This window comes from Ambystoma mexicanum, chromosome 1q (genome assembly GCF_040938575.1).
Source record: "Ambystoma mexicanum isolate Mex_15411 chromosome 1q, UKY_AmexF1_1, whole genome shotgun sequence".
Classification (NCBI taxonomy): domain Eukaryota; kingdom Metazoa; phylum Chordata; class Amphibia; order Caudata; family Ambystomatidae; genus Ambystoma; species Ambystoma mexicanum.
The window spans coordinates 1,253,921,585-1,253,937,281 of NC_090922.1; the positions used below are offsets into that span (position 1 = coordinate 1,253,921,585).

At 50.1% G+C, this 15,697-nt stretch overlaps 1 protein-coding gene across 1 annotated transcript in view; it reads left to right on the plus strand.

Annotated features, from left to right (window-relative positions):
- Nucleotides 1-15,697, plus strand: part of PSMA4 (proteasome 20S subunit alpha 4) — a 324,356-nt gene that overhangs the window by 288,087 nt on the left and 20,572 nt on the right. The window contains exon 8 of the mRNA XM_069642068.1: nucleotides 1,087-1,210. Within this exon, the coding sequence (XP_069498169.1) occupies nucleotides 1,087-1,210 (124 nt within the window). The remainder of the gene's footprint in view (nucleotides 1-1,086; nucleotides 1,211-15,697) is intronic.

Sequence of the window (15,697 nt, forward strand, 5' to 3'; positions counted from 1 at the left end):
GCGGCTCTTCACTTGGTCATACTGCCACTTCACGTGCTTCCAAATCTGAAGATGGCTGCCAGAGGCGGTGCTTGGGTAGAGGGCAGTCATTGGCTGTGGTCAGTATGACGCAGAGACCAGTGATTGGTTATTACTACGAAAGACAGATCAGAAACGAAACTGATACTGGTTTTTTCTTTACCGAGGATTCCCAGCCTGACGACGGGGAATATTCATGAGCATGTGAATCCATGCCAGACCCATGCTGGAGAACAACAGTTACAGGTAAGTAACTTGTTCCTTATTAAAGCTTTCATGGAGGGAGTGAAAAGAATTCACCCTCCTATATCTAACTCCGCTCCCGGATGGGACCTGAATGTCGTGTTAACCAGGCTGATGGGCTCCCCCTTCGGGCCCATCCATAAAGCGAGCCTTAAGGACCTCACTCTTAAGACTGCTTTCTTGATATTTATCACCTCCATTAGGAGAGTTGGTGAACTACAAGCGCTCTCTATTTTAGATTCCTTTGTAACAGTTCACAAAGATAAGGTAGTTCTACGTACACACCCTAGGTTTGCTCCGAAATTCATTTCAAAGTTTCATGTCAACCAGTCTATAGAACTACCAACGTTCTTACAAAATCCTGCTCCGAAATTCATTCTCTCTTTTCTGTACTCACGTTAGTCATATGGCTCCCTCATGGCAGAAGCGTGAGGGATTTTGGGTACACTACACGTCACTATAGGGATAGTATTACAGACACGCGTATGTCGACGTCCCCTTTTTGACTTCCCGAAAAACAAGATGCAATACTCCGCAGTAACCACTGGATGTCGGACTATACAAAGCAGATACAACCATCGGAAATGCTTTTACGGTAAGTAATGCATGTCTTATGTCCTATATAGAGAGAAATAACTTGTTTCCTGCTCTCTCAATCTAACTTCTTTCAAGAGCACTGAAATTATTAATCTTAAGAAATAACAAATTATGTTTGTAAGAAGTCAGTTTATCATGTGTGATGTAAAATGTGGCATTTATCTGACCCAATGTCCATTGACTGAATTTGTGGGTCACCATGTTAAATATTTAATTTCTTGTCACCAGGCAGCTGTTTCAATGCTAAAACAAGACTACAAAGAAGGAGGCATGAGTTTGAAGGAGGCTCTTGCTTTAGCAGTCAAAGTATTAAACAAGACCATGGATGTTAGTAAGCTTTCCGCTGAGAAAAGTAAGTAGTTCATAAAATATACACTGCATTTAAAATGTCTCCTTTATTCAACTTGCATTCTTAACTGTGACTCTCAATGTTGATGTGGTAATCGTCAATGACTTTTGTTAGCAATTTCTTTTCATTCTCCAGCATATTGTCTGGCATGGATTCATATGCTCATGAATATTCACATGCACATGAATATTCCCAGTCATTCTGGGAATCCTCGGTAAAAGGAAAAAGTAGTTTCACTTTAGATTGAAAACTGTATTTTGAGTGGATTGTGTCCTCCAACGTATTCCTCATCTTAGATGTATTCCATCCAGCTTTGTTGCTCTTCGGAAATTTTTTCGGCAGAGGGCGCCGTGCGTCGATTTCGTCGAGTCGTTTGTCCCTCGAAGGCCTCAGTAGAGGGTGACGTCATCGGGTGTATAAGTAGCACGCGCGGTGCCTGTTGGCCTCAGTTCCGTTTTTCGGCAGCACGTTGCTTCGGACATTCGGCGCGCCTCGAGTTCTGTCAAGAAATATAATATAACGAGAAGTAATTATGTCCTTGTCATCGACGCCAACCACGACCCCGAGATTGGGTTTTAAGAAATGCAAGTAGTGCGGCTCAAAAGTGTCGATCACAGACCCGCACCGCGAGTGTTTGTGGTGTCTCGGGGAAGGCCACGACATGGAGGCCTCTTCAAAGTGTCAGGCGATGACGGGGAAGGCCTTGCGAGAAAGGAGAGGAAAGCTACAGGTAGGTCGGAAGGATCGAAAAGCCTCGAGATCCCATGGGGAAAAATCTCCTCGACACGAAAGGCATCGATCTAGATCCCGAAGCGAGTCTCATCGCTCGTCTTTGTCGAAAAAGTCAAAGAAACAACGCCATATGTCTCCCTCCACCTCATCGTTGGACGAGTCTCCGAAAATGAAGTTAATGAAAGAGTGGGAAGCATTCAGGGTCTAAATGATGGAGGTGTTTGAGAAGGCAAAGCCTCGGTCCACGCCTTCTTCAGAAGCCGGCCGGGAGCGTCATCGCTCCGACACTCGCACGCCCTCGAGCCCGGGTGATCGTAAAAGGAAGGATAGGGAACCTTCCAGGATGCCGAGCGATAAAGGCTCGGTCACCGACGCCGTCCGAGACCTATCACACCTCGAAGGGGAAACCGTCGAAGACTGCCGCGACGCCCTCGAAGCAGACCCTGTCGACGACCACTATGTCGTCGACGCCTTTATCGACGTCAACGCCGAAACCCTCAGCGCCAAAGGCTCCAACCAAGCCAGGGCAGCCAGAAAAAGAGAAGGAACAAGTTAAACATGTAATTCCTTCAGAGCCTGGTACTACACCTCTTCCTCCTCCTCTCCCAGAGAAGGTTTTCAAGCCTCTCCCTAGGAAGGAGTTTTTCAAATCCTTGACCTCAATTTTTGAGGAACAGGAGAGATCCGAGGAGGAAAATGTACCTTTTGGATTGGAGTATGGCACCCCAAATGTCCCAGAATGCTTGATCTCAGAGGAAAGCAGAATAAGGGATTTGGTGGAGTCTTCACACAATGCAAGTGGCATTGACACCTCTGCTGAGAATGATTTCGGTAGACCAGATCCAGGAGAGCATGCCAGTCCATCTTAATGTCAGTTAATGATCAAGGTGGTAGATTACTTGGGATGGGCTAGACCACCAGCCCAATTCGTCCAGGACGATTTAAGACATATTGGACCATGGTCCCACTGAAGACCCAGTACTACCTTTTCATGTAGCCTTAAAAAAACAGGGTGACCAAGAATTGGGAAACTCCAGACTCTATTCCTCCGATAAATAAATCCCTTGCATCAAAATACCACCCAGCCAGTAGTCACCCCAGCTATCTGTCAAAACATCCAACTCCCGAGAGTTTGGTCATACAAGCAGCCGCAGCTTCCAACCAACTTGCGTACCCGTCTATCCGTCCAGACAGGGACGATAAGCGTTTGGATGGTTGGGCACGGAAGGTATTTTCAGCCGGGAGCATGGCATTATCTGCCAACTCCACATGTGCCTTGGCAACATTTTCGTACACTCTATGGGAGTGCATCGAAATGGCGGCGGAGCACATACCAGAAGGGGAAGAAAGGGAAGGTTTCCTAGCCATTGTTGGAGATGGAAAGGAGACCATGCAGGAATCCCTTCAATCTGGATTGGACACTGCGGATAGTGTAAGCAGGTCCATGGGCACTAGCACGGTAATGCGCAGGTTTGCGTGGTTACGGAAGTCGGGTTTTGCACCGGACGTACAGAACCGACTCCTGAACATGCCTTTTGACGGGTCTCACCTTTTTGGCAACAAGGCTGACGAGAGTCTTGAGAGGTTGCAGACCTCAAAAGCAGCGGCAAAATCCTTAGGAGCTGCTATTAGGCAACCTCAGCCTTTTCGTGCCGAAGGGCAATCATGGAGGGGACGATCCTATCGTTATTACACCTCATACGGGAAGACAAGAGGAATGGCCAGTCAAAGGGGCCAAAGAAAGGCCACTCGTGGTGGACGAGGAAAACGTGCTAAGCAATTTCTTTTCATTATCTTTGCCATCAGCAGCTGCAACATCCGCCACAAAACCACTTTGAGGACTTGCACCACAAAACACCTGTAGGAGGCAGGCTGTCGCAGCATCTGCAAGAATGGCGAGCCATTACTTCAGATGTTTGGGCTCTAGAAATAATAGCCCAAGGCTATTGCCTTCCTTTTCTAAAGCAACCTCAAAGCAATACACCAGGGAGACACCCGTTGAAACTTTCAAACCCGCTCCTACAGCAGGAAGTTCTAACCCTGCTGGAGAAAGGTGCTATAGAACCAGTATCTGCAGCGGAGAGGAACAAGGGTTGGTACTTCCCGTATTTTTTGATCCCCAAAAAGGACGGAGGACTGAGACCCATCTTGGACTTAAGAAACTTGAACAAGTTCCTCAGGAAGGACAAGTTCAAGATGGTTACTCTTTCTCAGATCCTTCAGGCCCTTCAACTTCAGGACTGGTTTGTGTCATTGGACCTCCAGGATGCTTATTTTCATGTGCCGATTCATCTCAAACACAGAAAAATACCTGAGGTTCGTAGTTGGCGACTCACACTATCAGTTTCGAGTCCTGCCATTCGGGTTCACCTCCGCCCCGAGGGTCTTCACCAAGTTAATGGTAGTGGTGGCAACGCACCTCAGGAGAGGGGGGATTCATTTCTATCCCTACCTGGACGATTGGTTGATCAGAGCGCGCTCTGCTGAGCAAGCACTGGATCATCTGAAAGTCACCTGCCACTTCCTCCACAAACTGGGCTTCTCCCTCAATTTCAAGAAGTCACAGATGACACATTCCCAACAGCTTCAGTACATAGGAGCTGTATTAGACACGTCCTTGGGAAAGAGCTTGCCTCCCAAGTCGAGGGCTCAAGACATTCTTCAGATGGTTTCCAAATTCCAAAATGCCCAAAATCTCCAGGTTTACGACTTTTTTAAGGTTGCTAGGCCTCATGGCATCCTGCATCTTTCTGGTGCCAGAGGCACGCTTGAGGATGAGATCCCTTCAATGGGCCCTAAAGACTCAGTGGTCCCAGTTCTCGGGTCAAATGACGGATCTTCTTCAGATTCCGAACAAGGTCAGACAAGACCTTCTATGGTGGACCTGTACAGAGAACATCCTAAAAGGAGAACCTTTTTGGCAACCATGGCCGGAGATCACAGTAGTGACGGACGCCTCACTCCTGGGGTGGGGAGCTCATGCCAACGATTTGACAATCAGCGGTCGTTGGTCTCCATCGGAGTCCAAACTACATATCAACCTTTTAGAGCTGAGGGCAATCCGACTAGCGCTGAAGGCCTTTCTGCCATCTGTCAGGGGAAAGCATGTCCTGATAATGACGGACCACACAGTGGCCATGCACTACCTAAACAAGAGGAGGCGTGGGGTCACTACCCCTGTGCAGAGAGGCAATGCAGCTCTGGTATTGGGCGATTCAGGAGGGAATCTCTTTAACGGCAATTCATCTAGCCGGGTAAGAGACTATGAAGGCAGATGCTCTGAGCAGGCAGAACATGGTATCCCACGAATGGGAACTGGCTCAGGAAGTCATTCGAGATCTTCGCCCTTTGGGGAACCCCTCAAGTAGACCTGTTTGCAACCGGAATCAACCGAAAATGCGAAAGGTATTGCTCAAGGGAATTTCCCCCGAGAGGAGCCCTGGGGGACGCGTTCATGGTGGAGTGGAATTTCCCACTATTGTACACGTTCCCTCCGATTCCCGTCATTCCTCAGGTCATCAGGAGGCTGAGAAGGTTTTGGAGCCGCATGATCCTAATTGCCCCGGATTGGGCCAAGAGAACGTGGTACCCAGACCTTCTAGACATGTCCATCTGCCCTCCAGTACGTCTTCTTCAGAGAGAGAACCTTCTCTCTCAAATGGAAAGTCGGGTTCTCCATCCAGAGGTCAAAACGCTCAACCTTCATGCTTGGTATCTGAAAGGCTGATATACAGGGATTGGAACCTTCCAGATAACGTTATGGAGGTGTTGCTTTCGGCAAGAAGGCCAGCAACAAAGTCTCTATACCGTTGCCGTTGGAAAAAGTTTTGCAACTGGTGCAGAGAAAAGAATGTCGTTCCTTTTCTATGTTCTATTCCGGAAGTATTATCTTTCCTTCTGACCCTAGCACATAGAGTTTTGAATATTGGAACAATAAAAGGTTACCTTGCGGCGCTTTCCATTTTCAAGCGCTCATCGGAACAATGCTCCTACTTCAAAGTTCCTTTGATAATACAATTCTTAAAATGACTCATTAATGTGTTTCATCCTCACCCATTTCAAGTACCGATCTGGGATTTAAATTTAGTCCTAAAATTCTTGATGTGTGCTCCTTTTGAGCCTGTGCACAAGTGTCCATTAAGATTACTAACGTGGAAAACAGCCTTCTTGGTTGCTCTAACATCAGCAAGAAGAGTGAGCGAATTGCAGGCACTGTCTTCTGGGCCACCCTATAATGTGTTCCATAAGGACAGAGTTGTGTTGAGGGTAAAACCATCATTTTTGCCAAAAGTAATATCTGATTTTCACTTAAGTCAGAAAATTGTCTTACCCGCATTCTATCCTCCACCCCATCCTTCGAAGCAGGAGGAAAGATTACACAGGTTGGATCCGAAAAGAGCTTTAAGCTTTTACATCTCTAGACTTTCCAGACTTAGAGTGGACAAGCAGCTGTTTATAGGTTACACAGGAAGGAAATTGGGTCAATCGGTGACAAAACAGACAATTTCACAGTGGATTGTGCTTTGCATTTCAGAATGCTACAGACTAGCTCAAAAAGACCCTCCGGAAAGGTTATGGGCTCATTCCACCAGAGGCATCGCCTCCTCCACGGCCCTTCAAGGAGGTGTTCCAATAAGATCCATTTGCGAAGCAGCAACTTGGTCTTCGTTACACACCTTCTCAAAATTCTATAACCTGGATGCTTCCCAGTCTAGGGAGCTAACTTTTGGAAAAGCAGTACTATACTCGGCCATCTAAGAGTATCGAAAAATCTACCCCCTCCTCCAGAGGAATTGTCCATACTGCTTTGGGAGTCTATCTAAGATGAGGAATACGTTGGAGGACACAATCCACTCGAAGAACAAGTTACTTACCAACTGGTAACGTTCTTTGGATTGGATGTTCCTCCAACGTATTCCTCATCGCCCTCCCAGCCTACCCCTCTAGATTTTTCAGGGTTATTGCCATCTCAAATCTCGCAAGGCTCATACCTGTCTGCCGGCACAATCTACACAGTACAAGATCAAAGATAAAAAGGGGGAAAAACAGAACTGAGGCCAACAGGCGCCGCGCGTGCTAATTATACACCCGATGACGTCCCCCTCGACGGAGGCCTTCGAGGGACCATCGACTCGACGACTTCGACGAACGGCGCCCTCTACCGAAAAAATTTCCGAAGAGCAGCAAAGCTAGATGGAATACATATAAGATGAGGAATACGTTGGAGGAACATCCAATCGAAAGAACATTACGAGTTGGTTAGTAACTTGTTCTTCTCCGCTAAACCAATCACTGTCCTTTGCCCTTGTACAATAACAGTCCTCTGCCTAAGCTCCACCCCTGGAGGCCATCTTCATATTTTTTTTCACGCTTCAGTGTTGGGTTACCGCTTAGTGCTCTCTGAGCAATTTTTTCATATTAAGTTTTCAACAGATTTTAGTAACGTTTTTGACCGATTTCTGTCTAATTGTTCGACCGGAGAAAGACTTCCGCAGCACGGACCCGCTGTCTGCGAAGATCACAATACATGGCGGATCTTTGATCAAGTTTTGAGAAGGACCGGACTTGAGCCTACTTCACGCCTTTCCACCATAGCAGAGGGGAAGAGATGCCATACACATTTTGCCCGAAATCTAGATTGAGGAACATGTATGTCCAAGATTGATGTGATAAATGTCTGTATTTCCTGTATTTCCTGCATCCGGACCATGAGAAGGAGGGATGCGAGGTCTGCTGTGGATTTACGAAAAAGAAAAAGGATTCGTACAGCAGGCTGGCAGCCTGCCTCAAATTGGGCAAGGCCTCTGACTCTGCTTCTGAGCATGGTCATGCTCCCCCAGGACCGACCGGTCTGACAAACTAACTCCCTCAGAAAAGGGGTTGAGATCCTTCGAGGACGCGCTACCCTCGGGGATTCAAAGGAAGGCAAGGCTGCACATCTGTGATCCCACTGGATTCGCCGCTGCTGCGGGTCCCAGCTCTGGGAAGGACAAGGTCTCAGTCAAACCCACTTCTACGACGAACCTACCAGTGAGGGGGGCGCTCCCTCACAAGAAAGTCCTTGGCCTGTTCAAAACTCCACTTACCATCGGCAGACAAGGCGAATAGGGGAGATACAAAGGTGGCCCTTCGCTGACTCCATGCCCAACCCCTCCTCCCCCAACCTCCCAGCGACGCCATCATCAACTCAACCGGTGGTAGGATAGTTATTCGGAAGACCAACTAAGGGCTTAGTAAAACCATTCAACTGAGCCAGTACAAGACTCCACTCTTAGTTTAAGGCTCTGTCCCCTGAGTATATGGTAGTGTAGACAGAGCAGCCAGGCTTACCTTAGGAGGGAGAGAGGACTGTAGAATCAGTACAAAGAAATTGTAGTACACCTCTTCCAAAGAAACACTGAAAAATTATGTATTGTAAAAGATTTAAATACAAGTAGACCAAGGTAAATCTTGGCTAAATAAGTACAATCACAATATATATAACCACCATTATAAAAACACAACACTATGCTTTAATGTACACAGACCAAAGCATATAACCGTCTTCAGAATACTGAACAGTAGTTCTAGGGAAGTCGGACCTTAGGCCACACCTATATATGGGGAGTAAAAACCATTAGTTACTTTTAGATTACTTTCTGTAATACGAGGTTAGTAGAACACTTTTTAAGAATGGCACACAGCTATTCTAGGCAAGTAAAACCTATTGTTGTAATATATTACTACAGTTGCTTTTCAGATCAGTGGAACACAGATTGAGGTGAGCAATAACTCTCTAACTTTTTTTAGGATGGGGCCGTGGCTACGAGAGCCATGTGAGGAGTTGAGCTTTGGGAGAGCTCCTGAGATCCGGCATCCGATCCTGATTATAAGTGCACACACACACGCACGCACTTGTACCCTGAAAATGTGTGTGCCTGTCCATGAAGGTGGCGCACGGGTATCCTGCAAGTCTTGAGCCTGAGCGAAGGAAGTGGACGGCCCTGCGGGCATCGCCAGGCCCACGCTCTCCGGGGCTGTGACCCCAAAATGGCGGACTTTCAGAGCCCTTCCAACACCCGCTGGGACACTGATGCGCGGCTCCCGAAGGTCAGAAGCGGGGGCAGCCGCACAGACTCCCGGCTCAGAACACCCCTGTGGCTGGATGCAGAGAGGCATGGCTGCCCCTGACGTGGGTGTGGGACCAGCCGCGCGAAACGAGGGGGTGGCGGGAGAACCCCCATTAGACTGCGCCTGTGCTAACGCATCCAAGGGCAGTGTAAATGGGCGAAAGTCAGAGCAGAAGCGCCCGGGACTCCTGGGAGCCTCACGCAATTGCAAAACTGATCGCTCAAGGGAGTGACGAAACGGAGACTGCTGGAGCACTCCATTAGAGGCAGGGGCCGCGGCGGGCACAACAGATGAGTGTGCAGTACAAGAGGAGTTGAATCTTCTCCGGCAAGATGTCGGGTCGCTGGCAGAATGCACAGGTGACCTAGAAAAAGAGGTAGCCCCGAATACAGCGGCGTGTGCAGCCCACAAATCCGGACTTCATGCCCTAGTACGAGTGGGCAACCTAGAAAGTAGAGTGGAGGAGGCGGAAGGACGCGCCTGCAGGAATAACATTCGGATCGTTGAACTACCTGAAGGAGCCGAGGGACCCAACCCTACGGAGTACATCGAATCGATGCTGCTGCAGGAGATAACCGGAGGCGTGCTGACTCAATGATTTGCTGTGGGAGCCCCCGCCCCTTTCCCCCCCCCCCCCAGGCCGGTGATGGCTACGATCCTGAACTATCGTGACCGGGAGAACATCCTTGAACACTTTCGGAAGGGCGGAACGATACAAAGAGCGTTGGCAAACCTAACCGTGTACCCGGATTACACCCTGCAGGTGCAACGCCGACGCATGAACTTTGGGGCCGTGAAAAGAAGACTGCGTGAAGCAGGCCACAAGTATATGTTGATCTACCCTGCAAAACTGAAAGTGTTCGACAAGAGCAGAACATTGTTTTTTGAAACCCCAGAGGACGCCATGGGGTGGCTGGACGCCTAGAGTTGCCCCCAAGAATCGGGTATCCAGACAGGAGAAGGCGCAGATAAGTAACATGTAACTGCGGCACCCGCGATGTCACAATCCAAGACATTAGGACTTAAATATAGTACAGGTCATAGCCTTCGGGAGGGTGCAATAAGGCTATACATATTTGCATGATCTGGGAGCACGGGAAACTTAGATAACAGCAGGGGAGCCTTATGGAATCAACCCTCATACCCCCATAACGAGTAGATTAGTTAGGTCACTGGTAGTCCGGTGACACCCTGCCGAGTTCCTGTCCTCGGCATTCCGAGGCAGGACTAAACGCGGGTGAGCCTGAGATCCAGGGATGGAGCTGGGCCTTTGCCTGAGATCCAGGGATGGAGCTGGGTACTTGTTGGGGTTTGCTAGGGTGGAGGCAGGGAAGGGGTTGTGTGCAGTGTTGGTAGTTGGAAAGGGGCGAGGGGGGAGTTAGTTGGGGAGTTTTTGTTGGGAGTGGGATGGGAACGAGCCCAATCATGTGTCAAATCAGGCGAGAGGGAGAAACTGGGAGGGGAGGTGGGACAAGCCATAGATGGCGTCGGGTAGCCTTAGGGTGGTGACCTGGAACGTGAGGGGCCTCAACAGCATTTTGAAGCGGAATAAAGTATTGATGTACCTGAGAAGGCTGAAGATTGATATAGCACTGCTACAGGACACCCATTTCACTAGATAGAAGCTGGAGGTAGTCCAGAGAAAGTGGAGAGGGAGTACCACGGGAGCCACATACTCAGCTTACGTGAGGGGGGTCATCACGTGGGTGGCACTGCATGTACCATTTCAACTGCTTCAGACCACGATAGACCCAGAAGGCAGAATGACAGTGGTGAGGGGGATGCTGGAAAACAAGGAAGTGAGGATTATAAATGTATTTGCCCCTAACCAAGATACAGCGGCCTACTTTAGGACCCTGTATGGCAAAATTGGCCCCCTATTGGGCGGCGCGGTCTTATGGGGAGGGGATTTTAACTGTATATTAAACACTAAAATAAACAGATAAGATGGCAAACCAGACAGGCCCACTCCGGCCGCAAAGGCATTACAGGCCCTACTGAGAGACTTGGGACTCGAAGATGTCTGGAGACAGTTACACCCAGCAGATAGGCAGTACTCGCACTATGCGGTCCCACATAACCTGCACACGAGGCTGGATTACATTTTTGCTGCTTCGGAGCTAGTAGGAGAGATGACGGGTGCGGAATACAAGGCCAGAGTTCTCTCGGACCACTCCCCCTTGGTTCTGGAGTGGCGACATCAGCTCCCAAGAGCGAGAATCCCGACAAGGAAGCTCAGAGCTGAGGTCCTGCAGGACTCTGGATTCCGGGAGGACTTGAGGGAGGCGATCACTGAGTATTTTGGTACTAACACAGGTAGCGTTCAATCGGTGGAAACCTTGTGGGAGGCATTCAAAGTAGTAATACGGGGAGTAGCCGTATCAAAATCTAGAGGGCCCCAAGGGGGCATTGAGCAGGAGTTGCAAGAAACAGAGAGGGAGCTGGAAGACATAATGCGTAAGGGGGGGCACCTCACAGGAGGATGTGGAAAGGACGAAGCTGTTACACCAAGCCAGCAGTGAGCACTGGGATAGACTATGCAAGCTGAGTTACAAGAAATATGTCGAAAGGCAACACGCGAGTGGAGACAAGCCGGGTAGGCTGTTGACCTGGTTATATAAAAATGAAACACCACGGCCAGCGATCAGGGAAATTGGAGGGGACAAAGGCCAGTGCTGGGACACCCAAGAGGGAGTTAATGAGGGGTTCCTTAGATATTATAAACGTCTTTATGGAGATGCAGGGGAAGGGACGGATCAAGAGATTCAGGAAACACTAGAGGACATAGGCTGCCCAAACTAGACGATCCGGAGCAAGAGGACCTGGACGCCCCAATCACGCTAGAAGAATTGGAGATAGTGGTTCAGCACCTGCCTACGTGCAAAGCCCCGGGTCGGACTTGCTCCCCAGTGTATTCTATAAAACGTACAAACAAGAGGTGCTCCCCCCGCTGTTGGCCATGCTTAACGAGGCGTTTGAGCACGGCAGGTTGCCGGAGTCCCTACGGGAGGCAGTGGTCATCCCGCTCTTAAAACCGGGCAAGCCAAGCACAGACTGCGGGTCATACAGACCCCTATCGATGCTTAATCAGGACAGCAAAATCCTCACAGCAGTGCTAGAGAACAGGCTCAAGCAAGTCATTGGCAAATTGATGCACCCCAACCAAACAGGTTACGTTCCTGGCAGGAACATAACTGGCAATCATAGGAGACTCCATATTATTGACCAAACAGAAAAGGACCCTGGCGAATTGGCAATAGTCTCGCTGGATGCCATTAAGGCTTTCGGCTCAGTGAGATTGCCCTGGTTGCTGGCGGCTCTGAGAGAATTAAGGGATGGGGCCGAGATATCTGAGGTGTGTCAAAATGCTATATAGCTCTCCAATTGCCAGGGTCGAAACGGGCGCCACAATCTCGGATAAATGGCAACTCAGCATGGGCACTAGACAGGGCTGCCCCTGGTCGCCCATGCTGTATATCTGTGCGTTGGAGCCACTGGCAATCTGCCTCAGGCGGGGGGTTTGCATCTCATATCATTGTACGCCGATGATATACTCTTATATCTTCGCTTCCCAGAGGAAAATCTACAATATGTCCTGGAGGTGATGGAATGTTACGCCACCCTCTCGGGCATAGCGGTGAACCCTAAGAAATCAAGCATGTTCCCTCTGTGTGGAGGTACAGACGCACCCTGCCTAGGAGCCTTCCTGTCTTGCCAATACCCTGGCAGACCGAGACGTTCCGGTATTTAGGAATCAACATATACCACTCGACTGAGCAGGAACACAAACACTATACAGTAAAGGCAGTGGACGATATTAAGAATAGCATGGGGGTTTTGGTCCAGACTGCCCTTCCCCTTTATGGGTAGAGCGGCTTTGATTAAGATGGTAGTCCTGCCTAGACTGTTACATTTTTTTGTAAATATTCCGTATGCGCTCACCAAACGCTTTTTTGTTAAACTCTACAGCTTGTGCAGGGGTTTCTTATAGCACAACTCCAGGAACCGGGTGGCCCTTTGAAAACTACAAAACTCGTGTGACATGGGGGGGAGGGGTATAAACCTGCCGAACCTTGAGTTATATTATCTGGCGGAACAGCTGCAATTCGTGGCCAGGTGGCTGTCTGAAGAAGAAACAGCCGAAGCAAGGCTATTGTATAAGGACCCTGCCCCCTTCTTCCTTAGAGAGACAGTGTGGCTGCCGAAACCAAAGGTGCTAGGAATGGCGAGACTGCTGGTGCTAGGCTGGGAAATGTGGCGCAGGGCATGGTAAATGGTGGGAAACCCAACCCCATTCTCCCTGCAGGTGCCGTTAGTGGCGCTATGCGGGGAGGGCCCCCAAATGATAAAAGGGATCCGCAGATATTGATAACCGGTGGGCCTGACAACCCTTGGGGGATATATGGCAGGAGGGGGGTCACACTGGACTTACAGAATCTAGTAGAGGACACCGGGGTGCATAAAGGGCAACACATTACTTATACCAGAATTATTAAACGGGTGAGAGAATGTTGGCCCGAGGCAGTGCTCCCGGAACAACCTGATGCAACCATTGAGATGATGTATGATATTTCGGAGGGTGGGCATGAAATACCTTGTCTCTGAGCTACTGGGGACTAATGTGGGAAAAGAGCTGCTCCAACTGAGGCGAGACTGGGAGGAGGAAATGGGAGAAGCCATGTTGGATGGGCAATGGGACAGAGCCCAGAGGTGGTATAAGGTGTCCCGAAATGCGAGCCTTCAGCAGATTCAATTGTATGTCACTCATAGGGCATACATGACCCCCAGTAAAATCGCCAAGTTTGGAGGCCCGACAGCACAGAAATGCCCACGGTGCGGGGAGGAGGAAGCGGGAATGCTACACATGTTTTGGGCTTGCCGGAGGTGGGGAGGTTTTGGATAGAGCTGAAGATACGACTCGCGGAAATAGGAATTACTTTGGAGGTGGAGTCAGCTTGGGCATGCATGCTGGGGAGTTTCACTAGACCACGTAACTTGAGTAAGATGAAAGACCTGGCCTATGTTCTGGCCAAGCGGAGAATTGCAATGGGCTGGAAGGCGGCCCAACGGCCTAGAATTGAGATGTGGTGGGCGGACCTCATGAAATGGGCAGAGGCAGAAACGGCTGCTTGGTACGAAGCAGTCAGCAGGGTGGGGGGGAGGCAGTAGGGGGGGAGGAGGCAGTGGGACCCCTTATAGCATGGAGACAACTGGTGGCCGCGATGATGGGACCCTCCCAGGCCGACCATAGTGAAGATGATACGGATTAGATAATCTAAGCAGACACGCCTGGAGATAAGTAGGCAAGGACAGGTAAACGGGGGCTCAAGTTAAGGGGACCAGAGGGGGGGGGGGAAAACTTATATTCTCCAGCATGGGGTTTGGCATGGATCCACATGCTCATCAATATTCCCCGTCGTCAGGCTGGGAATCCTTGGTAAAGAAAAAACCAGTATCAGTTTCGTTTCTGATCTGTCTTTCGTAGTAGTAACCAATCACTGATCTCTGCGTCATACTGACCATAGCCAATGACTGCCCTCTACCTAAGCCCCGCCTCTGGCAGCCATCTTCAGATTTTTACCGCACGTTCAAATGTTGGGATCCTCGTGCTATTGCTCTCGAGCGTTAGTGCTATTTTTTCACGTTTTTTCCTCAAAAACTTCGATTTTTCGGTCAAAAGAGCCTCAAGCTCCACCGTTTCTTCATCCGATCAACGGGGACCCGTGTCGGATTCCTCTACGCCCCTCAAGGGTGAAGATTTCGTCGAGCCACGCTTTTGGAGGACTCCAGAAGTTTCTCAGGCCCATCTCGGACATGGCCCAGGAGAAGGGAAGCTCGACGCCCGGAAAACTGTTCAGGGTCTGCCCTGGATGCCAGCTTCAGAATGTCTTTAAGGAGGACGAACACTCCTTTTGTCTTTACTGCCTACATGAGGACAAGACGCACGTGGAGAAGGACTGTGCGTTTTGCAGCAATATGTCGGAGCGGACCATGAAGGACCGCCATCAACGTCTCGCCAACTGGCTGGAAGGGAAGAGCCCGTCAGGCGAGAAGAAGAAATCCGAGCGGTCTTCTAAGACCTTTGAGGACGCCCCGGCGACGGGGGTCCAACACAAGGCCAAGCACCGCGAGTCCGCTGGCACCGGGAGCGCCGAACAGTCGGGCTCTACTGGCGCCAGGCAGGGCGCATCCTCCCCGGCACCATCAACCACGAGCCAACGCTCTGGTTTGGGTAAGAGGTTGGCCGAGCACCCGGCGAAGCTCCTGGAGAGGCCCCGGTCGAGCTCGAAGTCCCCATCGGAGGGGGAGCGAGGCAGTGACCCTCCCCCCAAGGAGAAGGCGGTGAGCGCACCTAAGGTGGTGAAAGCCTTAATCCATCCGGCCAAGGCCTCTATCGAGACAGTCGCGGCGGCCCTGGCTCAGCATGTGGAGGCTACACCAGTGGTGGCGACCTCGGGGCTCAGAGTCTCCCTGCCACCGCGGAGGGAGTCCTCTTTTATGCCCATCGACAGGACCCCCGTGAAACCTCCGACGGAGAAGAAAAAGGGGGGGCAGGAGGTCGTCGTGGATTCGGCCTCAACCTCTGATGAAGAGCTGATCGAAGTCTTAAGCCACGGCGTTGGCGTGGAAGAAGACCAGCCCGTCGGG